The sequence below is a fragment of the Bos taurus genome, chromosome 13 (genome assembly GCF_002263795.3).
Source record: "Bos taurus isolate L1 Dominette 01449 registration number 42190680 breed Hereford chromosome 13, ARS-UCD2.0, whole genome shotgun sequence".
In the NCBI taxonomy this organism is placed as follows: Eukaryota; Metazoa; Chordata; class Mammalia; order Artiodactyla; family Bovidae; genus Bos; species Bos taurus.
The window spans coordinates 11,878,878-11,904,397 of NC_037340.1; the positions used below are offsets into that span (position 1 = coordinate 11,878,878).

A 25,520-nucleotide genomic window follows, 5' to 3' on the forward strand; every position below is an offset into this window, starting at 1 on the left:
GCTGGCAGCACATTCAGAACCAGAGAGAACACCCAAGTAGGCAAGACTGGTGTTCTCTGTGGCTCTTCCTCCATAAGGGTGTTGCTGTCGTTCAGGCCCTTAGTTGTATCTGACTCTTTGCGACCCCATGGACTGTAGCACGCTAGGCTCCTCTGTCCTCCCCTACCTCCTAGAGTTTGCTCAGATTCATGTCCATTGAGTCAGTGACGCTATCTAACCATTGTATCCTCTGCTACTCTCTCTCCTGTTGCCTTCAATCTTTCCCAGCATCAGAGTCTTTTCCAAATGAGTCAGCTCTTCGCATGAGGCAGCCAAAGTATTGGAGCTTCAGCTTCCGCATCAGTCCTTCCAATGAATGTTCGGGGTTGATTTCCTTTAGGATTGACTGGTTTGATCTCCTTGCAGTCTCAGAGACTCTCAGAGCCTTCTCTAGCATCATGGTTTAAAAGCATCAATTCTTAGGCATTCAGCCTTCTTTATGGTCCAATTCTCACATCCAAACATCACTACTGGAAAAACTATAGCTTTGACTACACAGACCTTTGTCAGCAAAGTGAGGTCTCTGCTTTTTAACACGTTGTCTAGGTTCCAAGAGGATTTCTAGGTTCACCATAAGGGAAATGCAAATGATAACAGGTAAATGCTAATTATTCAGCGTCTACTTTAGCAAGGAAGTCACCCACCACCACTGGCATTTAGCAGAGACTCAAAACAGGCAGAGAGGTGGGAAAGTTTGTGGTGGAAAAAGGGAAGGTTTCAGAAATGCCTGGACTGGGGGCTGTCAGCATGGAGAAGCTACAGACAAACTACAGTGGGGCATCCTCTGGTTGGTTTGGGAAACATATCGGGCTTCCTCAGGCTGCTCCTAAGATGAATACTAGGGAAGTATCAGCGATTGGTTAAGTCCTCCTCATTTAGGACAAACTGCCACAGAGGTTATTGTGTGGTTCCCTGGACTGGTTACTTCAGAGGTCAAAATTCTCATGTTTTATGTGGTCTGGCCACGTTCTGCTCCCTTCCCACATCCTCTCTGTGACCAAAGTGGGGAGAACAGATAAACCGTTCAGGTAAGTTTACTTCAAAGTGGCTTGAAGAAATTTTAGAAAGTAGAGAAAACAAACCTGGAAGAGGGCATGGCAACCCACTCCACTCTTCTTGCCCGGAGAATCCCCATGGACAGAGGAGCCTGGTGGGCATGAGGTCGCAAAGAGTTGGACACGACTGAACGACTAAGCACAGCACAGCACAGAGAAAACAAAAGCAACTGATTAGCCCCAAATTCAGAGGCAATCAAATTAAAAAATCAATTAAATATCTTCCGCAAGGAAAATCAAGGGCATACAGAATGACGAAATTTACGTGTACTATAACAGGTAGCTAAAACAATTGCCAGCAAAGTTGGTTTATATGCAGCTTATCAATGCACGAGTTAGAATGAATGGCTGATTCATCCACGGTTAGTTCTGCAAACTTGAACAAGTCACTTGATCTCTATCAGCCGTAATTTCTTATCATCTGTAAAACAAACAGGCTGAATTAAAATCTCTCAAGTCCTTTATGGCTATAAAATTTTATGGTTCTATGATTCTGGTCACTTGGAGAGTTCTTTTATTCTACATGCGGCAGCTTTATGTCTGCCCAGTTAGATATATTAATTCATTAGGAGCTGAATTGGATAAACAAAACAAATTACACCCATGTTTTGTAAAAGTGCATTCATTCCACAACAATTTCAGAATAGTAACTATGGATAAAGCACTCTCCTAGGAGCCATGGGAGAAACAAAGAGACCAGACAGAGACCCAGCACTAAGGGACTACAGTTGAGAAGTGAAAATATGCTCAGAATTAACTCTAAAAAGACAAAGTATTCAGTGCCCTAAACCGATACAGAAAGTGCTCCAGAAAAATGACCAATACTCTGGACGCTCTGGACCCTTGAAGGCTGCAAACAGAATGATTAGCTAGTGTCTTATTTTTTCATACATATTGTCATTTGCATATCGTGACCGGCAAACAATTTTTGTTTGCTTTTAAGTTTCATTTGGTCTCACTCCTTTCCCCCTCAACTTTGGGGTTTGGCACATCAGAGCTATACTAGCTGGTCCCTTCTGCAAAGGGCATTTAAAAGGAGGGTTTAGGACTTCCTTGGTGGCACACTGGATAAGAATCCATCCGACAATGCAGGGGACACAGGTTCGATCTCTGGTCCAGGAGGATTCCATATGCCACCGGGCAACTAAGCCTGTGTGGCACAACTACTGAGCCTGCACGCTGCAAATACTGAAGTCCGCGTGCCTAGAGCCTGTGCTCTGCAGTAAGAGAAGCCCCCGCAATAAGAAGCCCAGGCACTGCAGCCGAAAGTATTCCCCACTCAGCAACTAGAGAAAGTCTGCACAAAGCGATGAATACTCAACACAGTCAACAATAAAATTTTTTTTTAATTTTTAAATAAATAAAGGAGGTTTATGCCAGAATGTTGGCATCCCTACATGTGACAAGATGTTCTGGCCAGAGAAAGCCCAGTCTCAGAAAATACTAAATAACTTCATTAAAGGGGCAATGAAATGTTCCCATGAAGCTGATTTTCTTCAAAGTCCGGTTCCTAGGAAGTGGTAAATACTGACAATTATCATTTCCTGCTCCCCTCCACACCTGTCTAAAGCTACTGAAGTGTGGGGTGGGGGTGGGGTAGATTTTTTAAAGATACAGTTTCATAACGTTAGAATGCCTTATGTCTTAATTGGCAAGAGAGGGGTTCTGGAAGATTTTCACTTGCCCCTTCCTGGCTAGGAAGCCTGCTCCTTAATGTCTGCAGCTCTGTGGCGGCCATCCAAAGATGCTCTGATTTTCCCTAATTTAAGAGAAACAGGCAAATCACAAAATAAAAAGTGCTCTCTGCCCAGGAAGTACAGCCGCTGCCTGCAGGCATGCCTGTCAAACTGCCTCTGGCCACAAGGCAGTAAACAAGTCAGTCTCTCCAACATACCAAACAATTTTGGGTTACATGTTACAGTCTGTTACCAATGAAAAAATAAACGGATACAAAAAAAGGCACTTTAAATTGACACAACTCTCTCAAGTCCAATGCAGAGCATACATTACTTTCTTGAATAGCAGCTGAGAACTGCACAAAGGCTGTCTGGGTTTTGTTTTTGTTTTTGTTTTTGTTTTTGGAGGGGGGAGGGTTGCGGGAGGGATGTCCAGGTCAATGGAAGGGCTTTCTTTTGCTAGCTTATCTTCCTCTCCAGGGTGGCAGGCAGCCCTGAGCAGGTGCACTGCTGCAGGGAGAGACAGAGGAGGGAGAGACAGATGAGAGCAGGAAACAGGAAGTTCTTACAGACCAGTGGCTCCTGGTTTGTCAATTACCAAAAAACAAGCACCCAAACACTGACTCAATATTTACTAAACCTGATAAGGGTTTTGGAGGTCCCGCCTGATGCTGACTCTATTGACTACAAATCCCCAAACAATTAGCAGGCACTTTTGGAGAGCAGGGCTTCTCTCGGTTTTCCTGCAAATTCTCCTGGGTGTGCCTCCTTACTTACATTCTGGGACTAAAAGCCCTCGAGGATGCTGCTAAGTCTGCAGTCAGAGTGTCTAATCATTATTCTTAACAAGTTCACCCTCTTCATATGGCCAGACCAGCTACGGGATGCTCCCCACCCAGTCACAATGGCACACATTTGGCAAGGTGTTACCCACAAACGAGATACAAAGGGACAAAGAGCAGCTGCGGTCCCCAGAGGCCCCGACAACTGCAATAGGTACTGAACCGCCCAAGTTTTTTCCCACCCTCCTGGGAATATTCACTTCAGAATTGCTATTCTAAACTAACTTATTTCCACAAGACATAGATGTGACCTCCTCTACTTAATATTCATGTTCTCCCACAAAGCTTGCATGTAAACATATCCTTTAGAAACAACAACAGAGTCACTGTTTAAAAGAGCTTGAAGGCAAAAATCTTCATTAACTCATCCTTTCTACAGCACAGACATTCCTTCATCTAGAGAAAAAAAAATCTGCAGAGATGCTAATGCAAACCCAAATATTCATTCTTGAGCATAGAAAAAGAAAAGGAGGGTGAACATGTTTTTCTAAAATGATATGCAAAGATGAGCCATTTTTTTTTTACAGAAGCCATTTCACCTGAGCATTCCTGTGGAGCCCTGCCTGCTCTGTCTTTCCTGCTGTGTTGGTTATTCTGGTCCAAGGATTCTCAATCCTGGCCCCACATTAAAGGAGATCTGGATTTTTGTTTGACCATTTTATAAAAACTTGAAGTATAGTTCATTTACAAGGCTGTGTAAGTTTCAGGTATACAGCAAAGTGATTCAGTTACATATATATACATTATACATATATAGATCTATTCTTTTTCAGATGGGAGGTTCATTTTTTTAATTTATTTTTAATCGAAGGATAATTGCTTTACGGTACTGTGTTGGTTTCTGCCATACATCAACGTGAATCTGCCACAGGTATACATATGTCCCCTCCCTCTGGAACCTCTCTCCACCTCCCTTCTCATCCCACCCCTCTAGGGTGTTACAGAGCCCCGGTTTGAGTTCCCTGAGTCATACTGCAAATTCTTGTCCGCTATCTATTTTATGTATGGTAATGTATGTTCCCATGTTACGCTCTCTATACACCCCACCCTCTCCTTCCTCCTCCCTCACGGTGTCCATAAGTCTGTTCTCAGCGTCTGTGTCTGCTTTATTGCCCTGCAATAATTTCATCAGTATCACCTTTCTAGATTCCATATATATGCATTAATATGCAATATTTGTTTTTCTCTTTCTGACTTACTTCATTCTGTGTAATAGGCTCTAGATTTTTAAATATTCATGTCCAGACCCCAGTCTAGACCCCAAAGATTCTGATTTAATTGATCTGGAATAGGCCCCAGTGGTTTTAATACACAGCCAGAATTCAGGACCACAGGCTAAAATCAAAGGTGGTAAGTCACTGAGATCCATCACCTAACCCTAAATAAACGTGGACAATGAGAAAGTGAGTACATTCCTAGCTCCGAATCTCCCAGAATTTTATATATGGGATATTATTAGCGGGACTCCAAACTGTTGTTTGTGCTGGCTTATTTTGGGAATCAGAGCATATTTTAGGAAAGTGACTGTGGGCTGGCTAGTTCCCAGTTGTTGCTTATTAGCTTTAGGTTGTGTACCATCACACCTTTCCCAACTCTGCTGAGAAGCCTGTTTCCCTTTGAAAGGAAAGGAAACCATGAAATCAGAGCCTGCTACTCAGAGATCATTTTCAACTAGACAATTAACAGAGGAGAAAAGTGAAGCCAAGAGTGGATACAATGAAAATCACTAACAGAAAGATGCCCCAAGCGACAGGGAACCAAGACCACAGTCCAATTTTCTGGTAGAAAATGGGGTGAAGGCCAGCCTCTGTGCTTCTGAGACTCCTGTTTCCTATCAGTAAGAGAACCCCGAGAACAGCTCTGCTCAAAAGATGCTCTTAGCCAGAGTCAAGCAAGTTCTCACCTGTCAGCAACAGAAGCAGAAAAACAAGTAGGAAAGGGAGCTCTTCAGAAGTCTTGCTTTTATTTTTTACTTAAAAGGCTGTTATTTCTTTTGAAATATACCTTTCCTGTGTGTTTTATAATGTTAACTTTATTTATTTTGTGTAATGATTTTCACAATAGATTTAGTTGGCTGGAAAAGGAGTACGTCAAGGCTGTATATTGTCACCCTGCTTATTTAACTTATATGCAGAGTACATCATGAGAAACGCTGGACTGGAAGAAATACAAGCTGGAATCAAGATTGCCGGGAGAAATATGAATAACCTCAGATATGCAGATGACACCACCCTTATGGCAGAAAGTGAAGAGGAACTCAAAAGCCTCTTGATGAAAGTGAAAGTGGAGAGTGAAAAAGTTGCCTTAAAGCTCAACATTCAGAAAACGAAGATCATGACATCCAGTCCCACCACTTCATGGGAAATAGATGGGGAAACAGTGGAAACAGTGTCAGACTTTATTTTTCTGGCTCCAAAATCACTACAGATGGTGACTGCAGCCATGAAATTAAAAGACGCTTACTCCTTGGAAGGAAAGTTATGACCAACCTAGATAGCATATTCAAAAGCAGAGACATTACTTTGCCAACAAAGGTTCGTCTAGTCAAGGCTATGGTTTTTCCTGTGGTCATGTATGGATGTGAGAGTTGGACTGTGAAGAAGGCTGAGTGCCGAGAATTGATGCTTTTGAACTGTGGTGTTGGAGAAGACTCTTGAGAGTCCCTTGGACTGCAAGGAGATCCAAGCAGTCCATTCTAAAGGAGATCAGTCCTGGGTGTTCATTGGAAGGACTGATGCTAAAGCTGAAACTCCAGTACTTTGGCCACCTCATGAGGTGAGTTGACTCATTGGAAAAGACTGATGCTGGGAGGGATTGGGGGCGGGAGGAGAAGGGGACGACAGAGGATGGGATGGCTGGATGGCATCACCAACTCGATGGACGTGAGTTTGAGTGAACTCCGGGAGTTGGTGATGGACAGGGAGGCCTGGTGTGCTGCAATTCATGGGGTCGCAGAGTCGGACACGACTGAGCGACTGAACTGAACTGAACTGAACTGATACATGTATACAGAGTAGCCACTCAGTTAATGTTTCAGGAACAACTGAATTGAAAGCTCTTATTTGTTCAGTCACTAAGTCATGTCTGACTCATGTACACATAAAGAACTGCCTACTGTGTGAGGCTCAGAGTACATTTTTTAAGCAACAAGAGGGTAGATAATGCCCTTTGGTGGTCAGCAATGGATTAGTACTTCAAAGGACAGAAATACCGTTGCTTGATCCACAGTAGATTTCAATGGTCATAAGGGATCGGTGACTCCACCTTAGGGAGTCGAAAAGGTGAAGGAGGGGATGAAACGCCTTTCCCACCAGATGTGCACATGTCTCTTGAATCAACAGTGTTGCTCCCTTTCATGTTCTGGTACGGACACGTCTGGGGCTTTCCAGGAGGCGCTAGTGGTAAAGAACCCACCTGCCAATACAGGAGACACGGCTTCGATCCCTGTGTCAGGAAGATCCCCTGGAGAAGGAAATGGTAACCCACTCCAGTATACTTGCCTGGAAAACCCCATGGAGAGAGGAGCGTGGTGGGCTACAGTCCATGGGGTCACAGAGACAGACACGATGGAGCCCGCGCATGAGCATGCACATGTCTTTGGAAAACCAGGAAGAAATTGGTGGAGATAAAAACCAAATCTTGCCTGAAAAGTGTGGTTGTGTTTTGCTGTCCACCCCCTGGAGCGTGCATGGTGCCCTCCAGAGACAGGAAGTGGGGTCGCAGGAGGGGCCAAAGGAAGACAGAAGGGGAACTGACTCTTTCTCTCTTGGCCTGGGTGCTAACGCCCAGCATTTGCCTTCCACCTGTTGAGTGAGAGATGATGGAAGCAAGCTGAGAACAAGGAAGGCAGATCCCCAGACAGACCCACATGGACTAGACAGAACCCCTGGACTCTGGAGACGAAACTGCTGTGCATCCCTTGGAGGACAGAGCGTCTTGATTCGTAGAAGTTTCCCTGTTTGACCACTCCTTTGTAATACCCTAGCACTGGGTAGTCTCAGAAGTGCTGCAGGGAACCAGAGGAAGAGACACCAGGGAAGGCTGTTTGCCTGTGTCTGAGCCTGGGTGTAAAGGGACAGAAACAGGTGGTCACACTCCTCAGAATGAAACGCAGAGAAGGTGACTCGGGGCTGCAGGGGAGGCTGGGAGTCAGCTCCCTCTCTTTACAGGGTCTTTTCTTGGAACTAGCTTTGGGAGCAGGGACCTTGGCAAAATCCCTCTTTGTTTTAAGAGGCTGAAAGAAGCCGATGGTGGTTTACCTGCTGCGGCTATCACCAGTGAAAACGCACTGGGCATGCTTTAGAGCAGTGCTCCCTAACCTTTTTGGCACCTGGCACTGGTTTCATGGGAGACAAACATTCTATGGACCGGGGGTGGGGGGTGATTTGGGGAGGATTCAAGCGCATGTATCGTGCACGTTGTAATAATAAAACCATTTGTACAGGAAGCAATATGATACCCAAAAAGGCTTAGATTCTAAAGAGATCTAGATTTTAATCTCAGTTTTAGGCAGCTACTGAAACTTTCTGAGTCTCAGTTTCTGCATCAGTCAAATGGAGATTCAATACCTGGCGGATGGTACTGCTGTTAAGTCTGGAGACAAATGTGCATGGGAACAGGTATATGAGTGCCCAGCAGTGGACATGCTGCCACCATCATCATTATCCCACCTCCATCCTCCTCCTCCACACCATCCTCCTCACCATTACCATCATCTTCATCCCCATCCTCCTCCTCACCTTCATCAGCACCATCCTTCTGGTCATAACCATCATCATCCCCACCATCCTCGTCCTCAACAGCCTCCTCCTGCTCGGCCTCCTCCGCCTCACCACCACCACCATCATTATCATCTCCAAGTTCTTTCACATGCATGGCTTACTTCTTGAACAACAGCCTCTAGGCTTCTGCTGAAGGAAATTCAATTTCTTCTTCCTGACATGTTACTCATTCTTAATACTCCCTTAAAATTTATTGCCACTTTTCCAAATAAGAGCAATATACCTGGTAGAAGCCTCTTCCTTCTGATAGCTTTTTATTTACTGGCATAAATCTTATGGTTCAGCATCAGTTTAAGAATCTACACTCACAAGGTATCAACAAGAACCTGAGCTAAGTCGAGCTCAGCTTTCTGCTCTCCACAAACGGAGAGACGAAAAGGCAAAGAGGTGCTCCCAGGAGGACAGACACTGTTTCCACGGAAATCACACAGTCACCAGGCCCGAGTGCTGACAGCTACTCTGCCATCATAACGTTCTGATTATTCTACATCTAGTTAGTACAATCACACTCATGCAGTCTCTGGAAAAATAAAAACAAATAGGAGATGTTACCTAAATGAGAAATCCCAAAGCATGGAGTATATCAGGAACATGGAGATATTCAGAATGACTGACAACTATTGACAATGTCAGATAAAAATCTAAGAGTCCTACTGGGAAACAGCATCGTCTTTGAACTTAACAAAAAGCACAATGCCCTCACAGAATGCTAGCCACTCAAATAATAAATATACGTAAATGGATGTCAGCTGTCAAATTTCTATAGGTAAAATAATAATAGCCATTGCTTCTCTTTCTCCTCTGGCCATTCCTGTGGCTACTGGTGGAACCTTCCCAAGTACTCTTGCATCCTCCCTAGGCTGGTACCCAGGTAAGCAGACACAGTATCCCATGGCTCTTGTTTTCCTCTCCAGTGGGGCCTAAATGATACAGTCATTTCGTTATGATTTACATTCTATTTTTCAAGTACAAAGTGAAATTTGAGCTGGCTAACAAGCCGTGTTTGAACAGTAAGGCTTCTGCATACAAAGTACATTTTCCACCATCATCTGAACCAGGGTTCTCAGAGGGCTTAATCTGCAGCTAATTCAACACTTGTGGAGTCACTAGCTTTGCATACTGAACACTGTGACCTGGGAGGCAAGTGGCTGGCCCCAGAAGGCTCCAGTCTCTCTTTGACACTATATATAGAGAACTAAACCTTCAGGATCCCCTCCCTGAGGAATTCTAGCTCAGCCCAAAGACCCTCTGTGGTTTCACAGGACAACTTTGCCTCCATAAAAAAGGTGGGATCCCTGGATTCTCTGCTCAAGGGAAAAAACTCCCAAGGGAGACACAGGAGAAAAAGCTTAGCGTGGACACCTTTCTAAATGACCCCACCATCTGAGCAAAAAGATGCCATCTATAAACCAGGAAAACAAGGCTGGTTCTTTTCCTGAGCGTCAAAGAATTGATGCTTCCGAACTGTGGTGCTGGAGAACACTCTTGAGAGTCCCATGAACAGCAGAGAGATCAAATCAGCCAATCTTGAAGGAAATAAACCCTGAATATGTTTTGGAAGGACTGATGCTGAAGCTGAAGCTCCAATACTTTGGCCACCTGATGCAAAGAGCTGACTCATGAGAAAAGACCCTGATGCTGGGAAAGATTGAGGGAAAGAGGAGAAGGGGGTGACAGAGGATGAGATGGTTGGATGGCATCAGCAACTTAATGGACATGAGTTTGAGCAAGCTCTGGGAGACACTGAAGGACAGGGAAGCCTGGCGTGCTGCAGTTCATGGGGGGTCACAGAGAGTTGGACATGACTGAGCAAACTGAACTGAAATGATGAACCAGGAAGCAGTTCCCAGCCTTCAGAACTCTTGAGAAATAAATTTCTGTCATTTATAAGCCACCCACCTCTGGTATTTTGTTACAACAGCTGAATGGACTAAGCCATCTGAGAATTTTAACAAGGTAGCATTGGTCAACAGGGTTTGAAAAATTAAAGGGAATCTACACTTTGAAAAGCCTATGATGTCTGGCAACTCAAATTAATTGGAGCTCTTTGGGAAAAGAGCATCAGTAGCACGGTTGGGCAGAAGCTGTGCTGTAAAGAGTTGCTAAGTGAGTTGAGGGAGGAAGTATAGCAGTCGAAGGAGGTAGGAACATGATTTAAAGTCTAGTCGGGGAAGAGGGCAAGAAGAAGGAAAGAAAAAAAATGAGAAAAAAGGGGGGCATTCTGCAACCACTGGGAGTGATAGGGTGAACTCACTGTTCCAGAAGTCAGACCTTCAGAGGAGAAATCCTCCCGCTCTGTGTTGACAATAGTACTAAGCGTTGGCTTCCTTTGTTGTTTAGTTGTTACTTCGTGTCTGACTCTTTGTGACCCCAGGGACTGTACCGTTATGGAGCTAAACAGAAAGATGTGCTCACAAAGGGATTTGCCTCCCAAGTGTTAATGTTCTAACGTGTGTGTACTCAGTGGTGTCCGGCTCTTTGTGACCCCATGGCTTGTAACCCACCAGGCTCCTCTGTCCATGGAATTCTCCAGGCAAGAATACTGGCGTGGGTAGCCGTTTCTTCACAATCTTCCTGACTCAGGGACTGAACTCTCGTTTCTGCGTCTCCTGCACTGGCAGGTGGATTCTTTACTGCTGCGCCGCTAGAGAAGCCTAACGTTCTAGACGATACTCCTAATATTCAACCCAAGACAGGGATGCCACCTAAACTGCTACTCTGCCATCTTTTCAGGCCACCTCCCAGGGTCTGTGTCAAGGGGATCTGTCCTGGAGGGGCCCTGCCAGGATTAAACACACACACACACACACACAACAACAAACACACCAGACATCCACAGTGAGGGAATCGGGGCTGGATGTATGGAATTACAATTCAAACCAACCCCCTCAACTGGAGGGAAGCACTGGTTTTAAAGAAACAGCCACATTATCCCTTGCTCTGCAGCAAGGAGACTCACTAGAAAGAACATCTAATGTTGAGTAACAGCTTCTTTCTGGAATTTTACTTTTATACCTAGAAAAAATTACATACTAATGTATAACAACTTGACATCGAGGAAAATTTTGTGGCTACTTGAACCGATGGGCTTATCCCTCCAACAGTACCTTTCCTGGGTGGTCAGCTCCTCAGCGGCCTCCACAGGGGCAACTGCAAAATGACCCGCGTCCCTCAAACCCACTCTGATGTCCAGGACAGTATGAGACAAGCCACCTCTCCCTTTGTTTCTAGAACGCTGCAGAAAGGTACAGAGAGAGGGGTCAAACAGTGCAAGCAGGCACAGGACCGGAGCCTGGTGCTCAGCACGTCTCCCTCTCCTAAGCCACATGGGGAAGGTGGGCGGGTCTCTCAGACTATGACCCCTCCACAGCAGCACTTTCCATATTTCCCTAATCATTCCGCAGTCTGGAGCTGGCTTCTTCCTACTGCGCTTCTGAGAAGTAGTATCGCCAATCTGTTGCCAAGAAGCTGGCACATAGGACAGGGTCCTCAAACACCCCCGAAACAGGAAGGAAATATTCCCAGAGGTTCATCTTTAACCCAGACTCTGAGTTCCTTTGCAGCAAATTGCAGGGAACCAGAGGCAGCTGTGGGCTGGACCCGAGAGCAATCGCAGCAGCCTGCAGCATCACTGCATCAGCACCCAGGAGGGGGAGGCAGAAAGAACAGCACAGATAACTGAAACCACCAGGGGAATTTCTGGAACCGGATCCCATATCTCACACTGGAATGTGGCCAGGGTACCAGGGCAGAACCTTCAGTCTCTGTAAACATACCACAGCACCTTTCAAAATGAGGAAAAACTGACCTTCCTGGAGGTCCAGGGTTAAGACCCTATGCTCCCAGTGCAAGGGGCATGACTGGGGAAGATCCTGCATGCCACATGGGATTAAAAAAAAAAAAAAAAAAAGCTACCTTTCCAATGAGTAGGAGTCATTTTCTTGCATTCTCCCAAGGGATGCTCTACGAGAGAACCAGCGTGGTGTGTGGATAGAGTTCTGGAGGAGGAGGCCAGAAACCATCGCTCTGGCTGCACACTCACATGAGCCTGTTCTGTGACCTTGGGCCACTCGCTTGACCTCTCTGACCTGTTGTTCCATCTGGAGGTCAAGACAACTGGACCAAAACCTCTAAGGTCCTCTTCCAGTTCTAATGCTCAGTGACTGCCATGTTAGGGGAAGAAGACAGCAAGAGAAACAAATAGTATCTGCTTTCACAGCTTAAGAGAAACAGTAAAGCTGATGTATTCCTGACAACTGCAATCACGCCGGGCATCAGCACCATGGTATGGCCTCCGCTGGATGAGGGAGCCGCCTCCCTGTGGCTGGCAGTGCGTCCTCTGCCAGCAGGGCCTCCGTGGGCTCCAACAGGGAGGCCGTACGCATGTGATGTGGCTTCTGGGAAGGCACCTTCTCCCGTTTCCACTGTCCAGCCAGACTGTCCCTCATACATGTAACGATGTAAACAGCAAACATTGAGCTCACACAACGTGCCAGACACTGTTATAAGCACTCTGTATGCATCAGTTCTTTAATCTCCATAACAACAATGTGAGGTAAGGACCAACATCTTCCTGATGATGGAGGCACAAAGTTGAAATCGTTTGCCCAAGCTCATTCAGCTTCTAGGGCTTCTCCGGTAGCTCAGTGGTAAAGAATCCGCCTGCCAAGGCAGGAGACGCGGGTTCGATCCTTGTGTTGGGAAGATTCGATCCCTTGGAGAGGGAACCAGCAACCCACTACAGTATTCTTGCCTGGGAAATCTCATGGACAGAGGAGATTGGCAGGCTACAGTCCACAGGGTGGGAAAGAGTTGGACACGACTTAGCGACCAAACAACCACCACCACCACAGCTTCTAAGTGGGGTAGTCAGGTGAAAACTGAGGCTGATTCTGAGGTCTTCACTAATATTTTACACTGTCCCTCTAACGGCAGTGTAAAACAGAGATAATTTCCTTTCACTATTAATGAGCACCCCTATGCAGTGGGCTGCGGTCAACATCAAGAGTATGTGGCCCTGTTTTAACAACATGGGAACACCAGACAGAGCAAATCATAATGGGAAAGACAGAGAGATCTGGGTCTGACTTCCTGCTCTATCTACTTATGAGGCCTCCGGAAATTTTTTAAATAAGTCCCAGCTCCTCAACTATAAAATGTGAATAATAATATCCACTTCAGAGATTTATAGTGAAGATTACATAAAACGAGGCTCCTAGAAGTCCCAGCTAGTTTTTAAATGATGACAAAGTAGAATATTTGTTTTTAAGATCTCAAAGGGTAGGTATGTATGGCTCTAGACTTCAGATTACAAGGTTGAGACAAAAGCTTGAATTCTGATTTTAGAGTTAATCAGTCTGTTAATTTAATCAATTGACATCTATTGCCTTTTTAAATCTATTGCTATTTCTTTCTACTTGTTGGGAGTCATAAGACTTTTTTTGGCTATTTGGCTTGTGAGATCTTAGTTCCCTGACCAGGGATCGAACCCAGGCTCTCAGCAATGAAAGCACGAAGTCCTAATCACTGGACCGTCAGGCAGGTCCCGGGAGTCATAAGACTTCTGATTCCCAAGGGCTGCATCTACAGTGAACAAAGTTCCCAAAGCAGTTTCCTAACAGAAGGGCAAGCTGGGGATCCTAAAAGATGGGGAACAGCTCCACAACGTCTCCCCAGCTCCATCTCATCCAAATTAGTCTCTGCACTTCAGTTTCTCCTTCCACAAAATGGGTACAATTTCTGCTCTGAGCTCTCCCACCAATTTATTCCACACTCTTACAATAGCATGATGAGAGTAGCAATGCCTAACATTTGCATAATCCCTAACACTGGAAGATTTTAACGTTTTAAAAAGGCTTCTCTTATGCCTTATGATCTTATTTAGGCACCCAGACAGCAGATTATTGACAGCCTTGAAGGTATATTGACTAAATTAAGCAAAAGGAAGTTTTTGCTCTTACGTGAAAAGATGTAAAAAAAAAAAAAAAACTGAAATGTATTTAAAATGTGTATAAGTGTATATGTAAATATGTGTATCTACATATACATACATGTGTCCATATTTATGCACATATACACATATAAATGTGTACATTTAGCGTATCAGTTCAGTAACCTTCAACAAAAATGAAAACACCACATCCATCACACCACTGAACTTGTTTACAAATAAATATCCTTGACTGTTGGGATTCCTCAGTGAGACCTACCTCATGCCTGAATCATGTAGTCAACCTTATTTTTAAAATATGTATAAAAGAAAAATGTAAATAGATAAAAATGAATATTAAATCCCATTTACCAAATTCCATATATGTGTGTGTGTATACATATACATACACACGCTATTTTAGAAATTATTTCTTTCAGTGTATATATAAAAACTTCAGACCAGTCACCTAAGACTCTAATCTCAATCTTAGACTGACTTGGAGGACAAAAGTCAGTGATATGGCTTTCAAATGGTAACCGTTTAAACCACCCAAAGGATACCCTTGGACTTTAAATATGTAAAATAAAGTCTATTCACCAAACTTTATAGAGTTTAAACTATAATCAGTTTAAACTGATAATCAGTCATAAATAAAGCTTCACTAGAATCATTTATCCAAATAAACAATGATGCAACTATGTAGAAAATAGACATGACACAACCTAAAGTTTACCAGAAAAGAAACAGTGAACTTTTGGTGTATATTTATTTCTTTTTCTGTATTTGCCATCCTGGTTTTATCCCAGGATTCCTTGTACTTAAGTCTTTCAGGTTGCTAAGGATCCTCCAATATAAGCTTTTCTGATTTTTTTTTGAAATATCAGATAAGATATGTATGTATATATGTGTACACACACACACACACACACACTTATGTTGGAATCATTTAAATGAAATTTATATGAATCATTAGCTAAGTAAGTTGACTGGAGAAGAGAGAAAACACTTGCCAAGAGAATAATAATTTAGAGGAATTTAAACCACCAACTAATCCACACAAGGGTTGAACTGCCCAAGCACACAGTCAGATTAGATGACAGGGAGACAGCACATGGAAATAAGCATGCAAATCACTAACACTGTTTTTAAAAGTGTGATAAAACACAATGTTTCTTCAAATACTCTAAATATCTACAGAGTCATATATATATATAGTATAAAAGGTGGCAGGAACAGCCAGACTAGATTAAGTCAACTCTGTTGCTGTAGAAGAATCATCTTCCCCTCAAACCTGGCTCGTCTTCTAGAAGGCTCCCTGCCCCCACTGGCTGATGGAAAGCCCATGGAAATCAGCAGAGGTTTCTTCCCTGCTCTAGTCTCTACTGAGTCAGCACCTGCAGCCAGCGTTGCTAACCCTCCTTATCACCCGAATCCCCTCACACACTCCTCCCCTCGATGCTCCCCACCTTGCTTTTAGTTCTGGGCTGGACTCTGGAAATCCATGGTCTTAGGAAGAGGACCTCACAGGCACAGTCAGGGGGGACAGAGGTAAGCCTGGTGCCGTGGGGGTCTCAGAGGGAAGGGCACCCCAGGGAGGGACAATCGGGGGAAACCCTGAAGAAGAGGGTGTCTCAAACTGAGGCTCAGCCCACTGAAGCAGAAAGGAAAGAGGAGAGGCAGGGGTCTGGATCATTTACGCAGGAGTCATCTGTGCCTTTTGGAGGAATGAACTTGAACTTGGAGGGTGGGGAGGTGAAAGCTGCTGATGTTAAAGTGGAGGGGAGGGTGCTGTTTACCAAGGAGTCTGGATCCCATCAAGCAAGTGACTTCACAGAATTAAGGTGGAGAGGGTCAACAGCAGATGTGCAATTAAAATCTCATGTGCATAGAACTGGAAGGAGGCATTAAGAAAGAGTCTGTCTGATCATGAGAGCCACACTTCATGTGGTACTTGGGAAGCAGAAAACGCACGCAGGGAGACACTCCAGAGGTTCATGGTCCCTGGAGAGATAAACCACCGTTCCTGGCCAGACTAGTCTGAATATCCCTGTTGCAGCAAGGAACACCACCAATTCTAGTCTCCTCCTATTCACAGCAATACCCAAGAAATTGATGGAACTCATAAAAATTCACTGCTCCTGGATCTCAAGTCAAATTTTTTAAATGTTCCTGGATTATCTGCCTTGGACAAAAAGCACCATGGGAAAGCCACTGGGAAGCATCACATGTATCCTCTTTTGGCTGTACAGTCACGTTGGCACGAGGCCAATTTTATTTCTTATACACATGCCTACCGTTAGGATGAAATAAACGATGACCAGCAAATAGTGGTTTGGACAAAGCTGAGTTTACAGTCAGATCCACAAGGCTAGAAGAAACGGAGAAGTGAAGTACAGAGTTAAAGAGGAGAAAGTGCACCAAATTTGACAAGATTCCAAGGTCGGTCTCCAGTAGGGCCAGATGGACTAGCGTTGGCTCTTACGTATGTTTGATGCTTTCATTAAGCCTGGAGTGAACAGGTCCAAGAAGGGCTGTGTCACCTTTCCAACGCGACTAGAGTCCTGCAGCTGATACACCCGCCTGTGCATGCTCCAAGCTTGACAAGATTGTGACTTTAATCATAGCCACATGGAACAAAAATAACCACCACCAAATAACCGAACCACATCCCTCACCCTGTTTTGTTGGAATTGCACAGTTTTTCCCAAATTAAGGGAACTTTCAGCAAAAGTTTTTCAGGGTAGTAAAGGGTTCCAGGATCATAACAGAGAGAGAGCCACCTCCCTATTTGTTATCACATGGCCTCCAGACATTCCGTTTCACACTTCCTGCCTGTGTCCTTAATTCTGAGAGTATGTTTCCACAGGAAAGGTCGCTCCGTGCCGGAACACCATCTTCTAGGCAGATTAGATCCTTAAAAAGTTGTATTGGTGCCTGAGAAACTCAAGTATCAGCTTTACCACCTTGGCCATTTTCCGTCACTGGAGAAGTGGTTTTGTTCACTCTGAATCGATGAATTTCTATTAAAGTGTCTGTTTCTCTAACACACACAATAAACCGGCACTTGGCAGTGATTTAAAGAAGCAAACGGGCCAGCTTGCCGTCAGAACAAAGCTGCAGGAGCAGAAGCAAGCCAGATTTCAATGAGTTAATTTACAGAAAAGCCTTTCTCTGAAGGCTAATACTTAATTCAAAACCAGCTGTCTTCTCCTTTGGGGGCTCAAGCTGCTTGCCTTGCCTCTAGTTAGTCTGTGCCGAGAGAAACGTGTCTAGTCCAAGAGAGCCAGGGAATGAAGCTCCTGTAAGGAGTGCTCAGGCCTCCGGAGCCTGGCTGTGGTGCTGACTCACGCTCTCCCAGGAAGACAGCCTCACCGCCCTGTCCGCGATCCATCCTTGACCTTGGCCATAGCAGATCCTGGGCTTTGGTGTCTGCTGCCTTCAGCAGCCCTGATTCCCTTTGAATGGCAGGCTTGCCAGTGAGAGTCCTGCTGACTTGACCAAGCCTTATGCCAGCCTCTCCAGTCTGGGAATGGCCATTACTGGCCCTACAACCTGGCCACCCTCAAACAGCCAGGTTCTCACTCCTGATTCCAGCTAGTGGCTGGTGCCTGCGCCCCACTGAGTGGGATAACAGGGTCGAGTCAATTCCCCTCCAAGGATGAAATCCAGCTCTTCAAGAGGGACCACATTTGAGTTGGCTCCACTAAACAAGCCCTCACACCTAAAGGAAGCATCATCTGGTAGGTGTGTGCGTGCACACATACACGCATGTTTACATCTGGTGTGTGTGTGCATGCACATATATGCATGTTTACGTCTGGTGTGTGTGTGTTCGCGCGTGCATATGTGCATGTTTATGTCTGGTGTGTGTGTGCGTGTGTATGTGCACATATATGCATGTTTACACATTTCTCCATACTGCTGGGCACATGAAGAGCATCTTCATCCCCCCGGCAGGTGAGACCATGAGGCCAAAGCCTTTGAGCAGCTCTTCTCAACACTGACTTGGCTGCATGTAAGAGTCCTGAGACGGAGATGGGGTGCTTTTTAAAATTTCCCAGTAGCCACCATAACCTCCAATTCTATCTCAATTGGTCAGGCTGGAGCCTGGGCGTCAGGATGTTTGCAAAAGATTCCTGGGTGATTTTAAAGTGCCATCAGGGTTGAGAAACACTGATTTAGAGGGAAAAAGGCAGAGACCCTGAGCTGAGACTCCCCAGTGTATCCACGATGAAGTACTTGCAGTTTAAAAGCAATTCCTACCCAGGCGAGAATTCTCCCCCAGGAAAGATCATCTCTGCAGCCAATAAAGTAACCATTAGAACAGCATGGAATCCTGGGGCCATGTTTCATGAGTACAGTAACTCTTGAAACAGTCCAAGCCTTGGTAACCCCAACTATTAGGAAAAGGGTTACTCTGAAGACATCGGTTTTGCTTCTCTCGTCTCCTATATTCCATCTCTATGCATTCCCTTCATCCGTCATTTCAGTGCAGGCTGTTCGTATATTTTCCTTTCTACTTCTCCATAAATGCTTTATGTGTTGCCTTGAAATTAGATTTGAGCACTGCCTGCCCTCTAAGTAAATAATACCACGGAAACGATAAGCTCCATAATCCAGTGGTAACACTAACATTGTGATATTCCATAATGCAGAGAACACGCCCTTCACAGGACCTGAGCTAACCGTTCCTCCAGGGAAGGCTGGTGCTGAGCCATACAGACCCTGCCTCCTGCCGGTCAGACAGAATCCCTCGATGTCACATAGCAACTGCCTACCATGACGCCTGCCTCTTTTTATTCCCTCTGAGCTTGGTTTAACATCCACTTATCAAGTAGGAGATTCATTTTGGGACTATTTTCAGGGCAAGAATAGAGACATCCTTAAGGATATATTAGCTACATTACTTTAATCCAATGAAAAACATAAATCTCTCACCCTGCAATAAACTCAGCACAGAGGAGGGCAAGCAGTCTCCCAGATGGGCCTCCTTAGACGAAAAACAGCCTGAAAATATAACAATGACCAGGGTATATGACAGAATTTGGAATAATGCAGGCCTCTTTGGAACCCTATTTTCAAGGATTTAGTTACAGAGGACCAAAGGATTTTTTAACACATGGTTTCAGACAAATTTAACATTCAGCAAGCCCAGGTCACGGCTGGGCTTCAGATCTCCATCATCAACCTGCCATCCCCCAAGGCCAGCATGTCTGAATCAGAACTCACCACCTCCCTCCTGCTCCTGGATTTCTGATCTCAGTTAACAAGGTCATCATCCATCCACCCACCTAACCAATCAGAAGCCTGGAAGTTATCCTAGACTCAACTCTCCCCTCAACTGTCTCCCAACTCCTCCCCAATCTCTAAGTCCTGGAGATTCCATTTTGCCTCTTGCATCCCAGCGCATAGATCCGATTTTAATGCACTGCCGTGCCTCCAACGGCTGCCTAACTGCTTCCCCGTATAGTAAATCTTGCCCCACTTGCTTCGATCTGCGACAATAATCTTTACGAAACAATCCTGATCACGTTGCTCTTTCCATTAAAACACTTCAAGGCTCCCCGCTGTCTGTAGGATAAAGTGGGGATATACAGCATCCCATGATCCAACCTCCCCAACCTCAGGGCCCTCACATCTCACCTGGGACCCTCCGCCTGGTCCACTGGGCTCCGTGGAGTTCCCAGCACACCAGCTCGCCTCCCATCTCCTTTCCTCTGTTTACCCCGCCTCCTCCTGATTGGAATATCCCTCTGCCCTTCTTCCCTTAGCAAACTATACTCACTGTCTAGACACACCTCCTCCAGGAAGCCTTCTCTCACACCCAACCCCAAAGGGAGAAATGGGAAGCCCCTATCTTAAATCCCTGGTAAGACCTCTCATACAGTATCTACAATGTCATTGCACTTACCTAGCTCCTGGAAGACAAGGATTGTATCTTGGATTTTCAATCTCAGCACCTAGCAGTGCCAACTGATGCACAGGAATTTCATAAACATCAGTGAAATGAATGAATGCTTCAATGGTGGCTCTTGATAGCAGTTCCAAAACTATCTTTTCTACAACTAATATATTATACTTTGCTTTCGACTGCTTATGACATGTGACAGCCTCTTATTCTACTTGTAAATCATTCACAGGGACCAAAACCCATATAGGAGATATAGCCCATTTTATCCCCTGAGAAATCACTGGTTTTCCATTCCTGAAAGAAGGGTCACACTTCAAGGCACCCCAGTAGCAGAGACTGAGAACTATCAAAATAAGTGATTCCCAATCCCTGGTCCTCCCTTGCTTGAACCGCCCTCTTGCTGGAAGTGCGTATCATTTGAGGGAGCCACAGGGTGGAGGCACTACTTACGGCAGAAAGACCAAGACACGAGCCAAGACTGGTTTATGAAGTTTGCATCTGCTGCCCTTACCCAAGGAGACAGAAAATATCACCAAAAATAAAACCTGACCTCCTTGGTTTTGTGGCTTCTAAGCTCATGAGGGAGACACCCAAAATAAAGGCACCCATCGCTGATTCAGCAACAGGCAGCCCTTGTGCCCAAGGCAGAACCTCTGGAAGGCTCTGAGCCCACCCAGATTTCCATCTAAAATGTCAAATATCTGCAACGTGGCTGCAACTTAATACACAGCCAAATCCCTCTTCTCTGGGCGCTGATTTCACATTGGAAAATGGGCAATTTAAATAAGTGTTTCATTAACATTGTGTTTTCCTGCTTGATGCTAATGTACGTAGAGAAATTTGTTTTCCCAAATTCTTTGCCACAGAATTATTTCATGCAGTCCTCACAGGAAAACATGAAACTCTTCAGGTCTCTAAGAGACCAAACAAATAAGAGAAAACGCTTGTAATAAAAAGTACTATCGAGATCCATTTGTTCCAGAACACACGTCACATATGCTGAAAGGACAGGAAGATCCTGACCACCTCGGTGGCGCTGGGCTTGTACTGATGGCAACAAAGCATCATTCAGTGGGCACAGTTTGTCCCCAAGACACACAAGTGGGAGAGTTTATTCAGCAAAACCCAGACAGTGTGACACTTTGAGACCCAGTAAGGCTTGTTCCCATTCTGTTTCACTTATCTGTACAGGGATTCTTGCTCTGTGCTGATTCCAAATCCCCCAAATTTCAAGGATACTTCTAGCATCTTTTGCTAATAGGAGAGCTTAAAAACTTCATAGCACAATGCTTGGTTACACTCCACTCACACAAAAGCAGGTCTCATATAAAAGTTTGTTTCCTCAAACCTTGGGAGACACGGGGGGAATGGCTTGACCATGAAAATGAGGGGAGAGGCCTGGACACCATGCTAATGGGAGACCATCTTTTGGGAGGATTCAACCACATCAGAACGGTTCTCGGCACCTTTGATCTGGAGGCATTACTCTGACTTAGTTCTGAGATGCTGGGATAGGGCTTCCCAGGTGGCACTAATGGCAAAGAACCCACTTGCCAACGCAGGAGACATAAGAGACCTGGGTTCGATCCCTGGGTCGGGAAGATCCTCTGAAGAAGGGAAAGGCAACCCACTCCAGTATTCTTGCCTGGAGAATTCCATGGACAGAGGAGCCTGGAAGGCTACAGTCCATGGGGTCACAAAGAGTTGGATACAACTGAAGCAACTTAGCACACATGTAAGAAATATACATTTGGTCACTGAGTTGACCAAAATATATTTCTCATATATACATTTGGTCTTGTCCACAGGTCCCAACTTCAGCTCATAAAACTCTTGGAATTTCCTAAGTGTGAGACAAAGGTGCCTTTGTTATGTGAACGAGGTGACTTTTAGAAGCACCAGGCTGGAGGCTATGTGTGTGTGTGTGTGTTAGTCACTCAGTCGTGTCTGACTCTTTGCAACCTCATGGACGGTAGCCAGCGAGGCTTCTCTGTCCATGGAATTCTCCAGGCAAGAATACTGGAGTGCGTTGACTTTCCCTTCTCCAGGGGATCTTTCCAACCCAGCAATCAAACCTGGGTCTCCCGGATCGCAGACAGAATCCTTACCATCTGAGCCACCAGGGAAGCCCAGGCCGGAGGCTAGCTGCCAGGAGAACCAACCATGTGACTAGAGGGTTGGGGCTTTCATCCCATCCCCCAGATTTCCAGGGAGAGGAGAGGGGCTGGAGGTTGAATCAGTCACCAATGGCCGATGATTTTATCAATCACAACTATATAATGAAGCCTCCATAAAAGCCCTAAAGGACAAGTTTTTGTCCCTTTTTGGAGCGCTTCCACACTGGGGAACCAGAATGCTTCTGTGTGCCACCCTGGCCTCACGCTTCAGGAGGACAGAAGCCTCTTTGTTTGGGACCCTGCCGTGTGTATCTCTTCATCTGGTTCTTGGTTCACATCCTTTAAGATCCTTTCATAATAATTCGGCCGTTCAGTGAGTAAACAGGTTTTCCTGAGTTCCGCGAGCCATTCTAGCAAACTGATCAATGCCCAGGAAGGGGTCGTGGGAGCCTCTGATTTGCAGTCAGTCAGAAGTACAGGTAACACGCAAGCTTCAGACAGCAGCCTGACGGGGGGTGGTCTTGTGGGACTGAGCCCTTCACCTGCGGGATCGGACTCTGTCTCCAGGTGGACAGTGTCAGAATTGAGTTGAACTCTTGGACACCCTGATGGCAACAGAACTGCTTGCTGGTGAGGGAAAAGCCATGCATGTTGGAACTGGGTCCAGAAACCCCATCCAGGTTCTATTACGTGGGGAGCAAAACCAAACTCAGTGAAGAGGTAAAGCAGGTACCCAGTGAGCTCTGGAACTTGCTGGGTGCCAGGTGCCAGGTGAGTGGCAAGAGCAAGAGGCCCACCAAAGACTGGAAATCACACTGGTGGGGCTGACCTCCCGGGCTGTGCCACATCTGAGCTGCAAGGCAAGGGACAAGTGACTTTCATCTCTGAGCTTCACCTCCTTCTTATAAAATAAAGCAACAACAACAAGAAACCAATAATAGTACTGGGCACAGTGGCAGTGGCAGCCGCCCTTTCACTGACCACTTACTCTGCAGCAGGCACTGCACAGATACTTGCTAAGCACCATCTCACTTAATCCTGAGAACACCCAGGGGATGTTATTAACTCCAGTTTATGGAGGAGGTGCAGAGCTCAGAAACAGCCCAAGGTCACCTAGCTGGAGGGAGTGGCGGGGTCTCAGTTCAAATCCAAGTCCATCTGACTGCTCTGTTCTTTGGAAAGAATAATGACCTCAAATGACTGCCACAAACATTAGGAGATGAAATACAGTATGGAAAGTGCTCTGGACGCCCCATATAAACAGCAGTCAGGATCAACAAGCCCACTCCTCACTGCAGGTCAGCGTCCTGGTCGCCCTCTCTAGCCACTGGGCATGCGGCTCCCTGTAGCCTCCTCCTTCCCTTGCATCAGAGACCCCATCATCTTAGCATGACCCCCGGTGAGGGGGTGGGGAGGCTGTCCTCCTGCACTCACTTTCTCAGGACGGCGATCTCATTCTCAATGCTGCTTTCTTTGCCCTTCAGCGCCTTCTTGGGGATACACTTGACCGCAAAGAGTTTTCCAGTTGCCTTCTCTTCAGCTAAGACCACTTCCGAAAATGCCCCACTGTGAACAAAGAGGGAGAAAAAGAAGCAGATTAGATTGAGAAGATCTGGGGACTCCTGACAGGTCCTTTGATCCCACTTCCAAAATCAAGAGTAATAGCAACAATAAAAATGATCCCTGGTGATTTTTTTTTAATCCAACCAAACGTCTTTATGCAAAGAGTAAACAGAGGCAAGGGTGACCGCTTGCAAAGGGACACGGGGATGTCCATGTGGGTGTGGCCACCTCCCCCTGTCACCTCCCACTCTGAGAACAACCAAGCAGTGATAACTCAGGAGTTACAGGAATGCTCCAGGAAGGTTCCTGCAGAAAAGATTGCACCCATCTGAAGCTGTCGGCACCCCCAACCCCAAGCAGACAAGAGGGTAATATTCAAATGTCTACATTCCTCCCAGGCCCTTTCAGTCCCAAGAAAATTTCAGAGCACTTCGCAAACCTGTAATTAATTCTCACAGATAGGTAAAAGTGTAATTAATGTGTACAATGTGTGGTATTGACACGGGTTAATTAATTGGTAGGGCTGTGCATGGCTGCAGTGAGCAGCTTATTTCTCTTTTAAGTCAAACAAACAAAAACAAACATGATGCCCTGAGTCAGGGAGACTTTCCTGCCTGAAAACATAAATCTTTCTCTGTGAGGTCAGAGCCCCAAACTGAAAATGTAACCAGAACATTCAGGCCCAGAGATTACCTATCTCCTGAGAGGTGGTCCATGAGCCCCAGAGGCTGCCTTGTCCCTCCACCTGCCACCTTCTCTATCTCCAGCAGAAAACCTCTGGGTGCCACTCTCGGGAGGGGACACAGCTTCACTAATGACTCAAACAAAAACAGACACCTTCATTGTCTGCTGCAGATCTCAGTAACATGGGTTTTGTGCAGGCCACAGAAAGTCACTGAGTCATTCTTGGTCTCCAGACTTTCAGGGGCAACTCCTATTTCCTTTGAGAAACACTAAACACAGCTGCTAAACAATTATGATCAGAGACAAGCTCTCCTGCATCAAAAGAAGCTACTAGAAGGACCAATGTCATCCCAACACTGGTGCCTTGGGGCCTTTGTTCTTCAGTCAACGTCAAAGAGATGCCTAAGCAATGGATGAATGGATAAAGAAGATGGGGTACATATACACAGTGGAACACTACTCAGCCACAGAAAAGAGCAAAATAATGCCATTTGCAGCTACACAGATGGACCTAGAGATCATCATACTGAGTGAAGCAAGTCAGACAGAGAAAGACTCACATCACGTGATACTGCTTAGTGTGAAATCTGAAAAAAATGCACAAATGAACCTACTTACAAAAGAGAAAGAGTCACAGATGTAGAAAACTTGTGGTTACCAAGGGGGAAAAGGGGGCATGGGGAAAAACTGGCAGATTGGGACTGACACATATACACGACTATATATAAAACAGATAATACAGACCTTCTGCACAACACAGGGAACTCTACTCAATACTCCGTAATGGCGTTTATGGGAAAAGAATCCCAGAAGAGTGTATACAGGTATATGCTTAACTGATTCACTCTGCTGTGTACCTGAAATTAACACAACACTGTAAACCAACTAAACTCCAATAAAAATTAATTTAAAGAAACAAC

The 25,520-nt window shown here is 45.4% G+C and overlaps 1 protein-coding gene across 2 annotated transcripts in view; it reads right to left on the reverse strand.

Annotated features, from left to right (window-relative positions):
- Positions 1–25,520, reverse strand: part of CAMK1D (calcium/calmodulin dependent protein kinase ID) — a 394,574-nt gene that overhangs the window by 210,496 nt on the left and 158,558 nt on the right. For both annotated transcript variants that reach the window (XM_025000914.2, XM_025000915.2), the window contains exon 2: positions 23,788–23,919. In XM_025000914.2, coding sequence (XP_024856682.1) covers positions 23,788–23,919 — 132 coding nt within the window. The remainder of the gene's footprint in view (positions 1–23,787; positions 23,920–25,520) is intronic.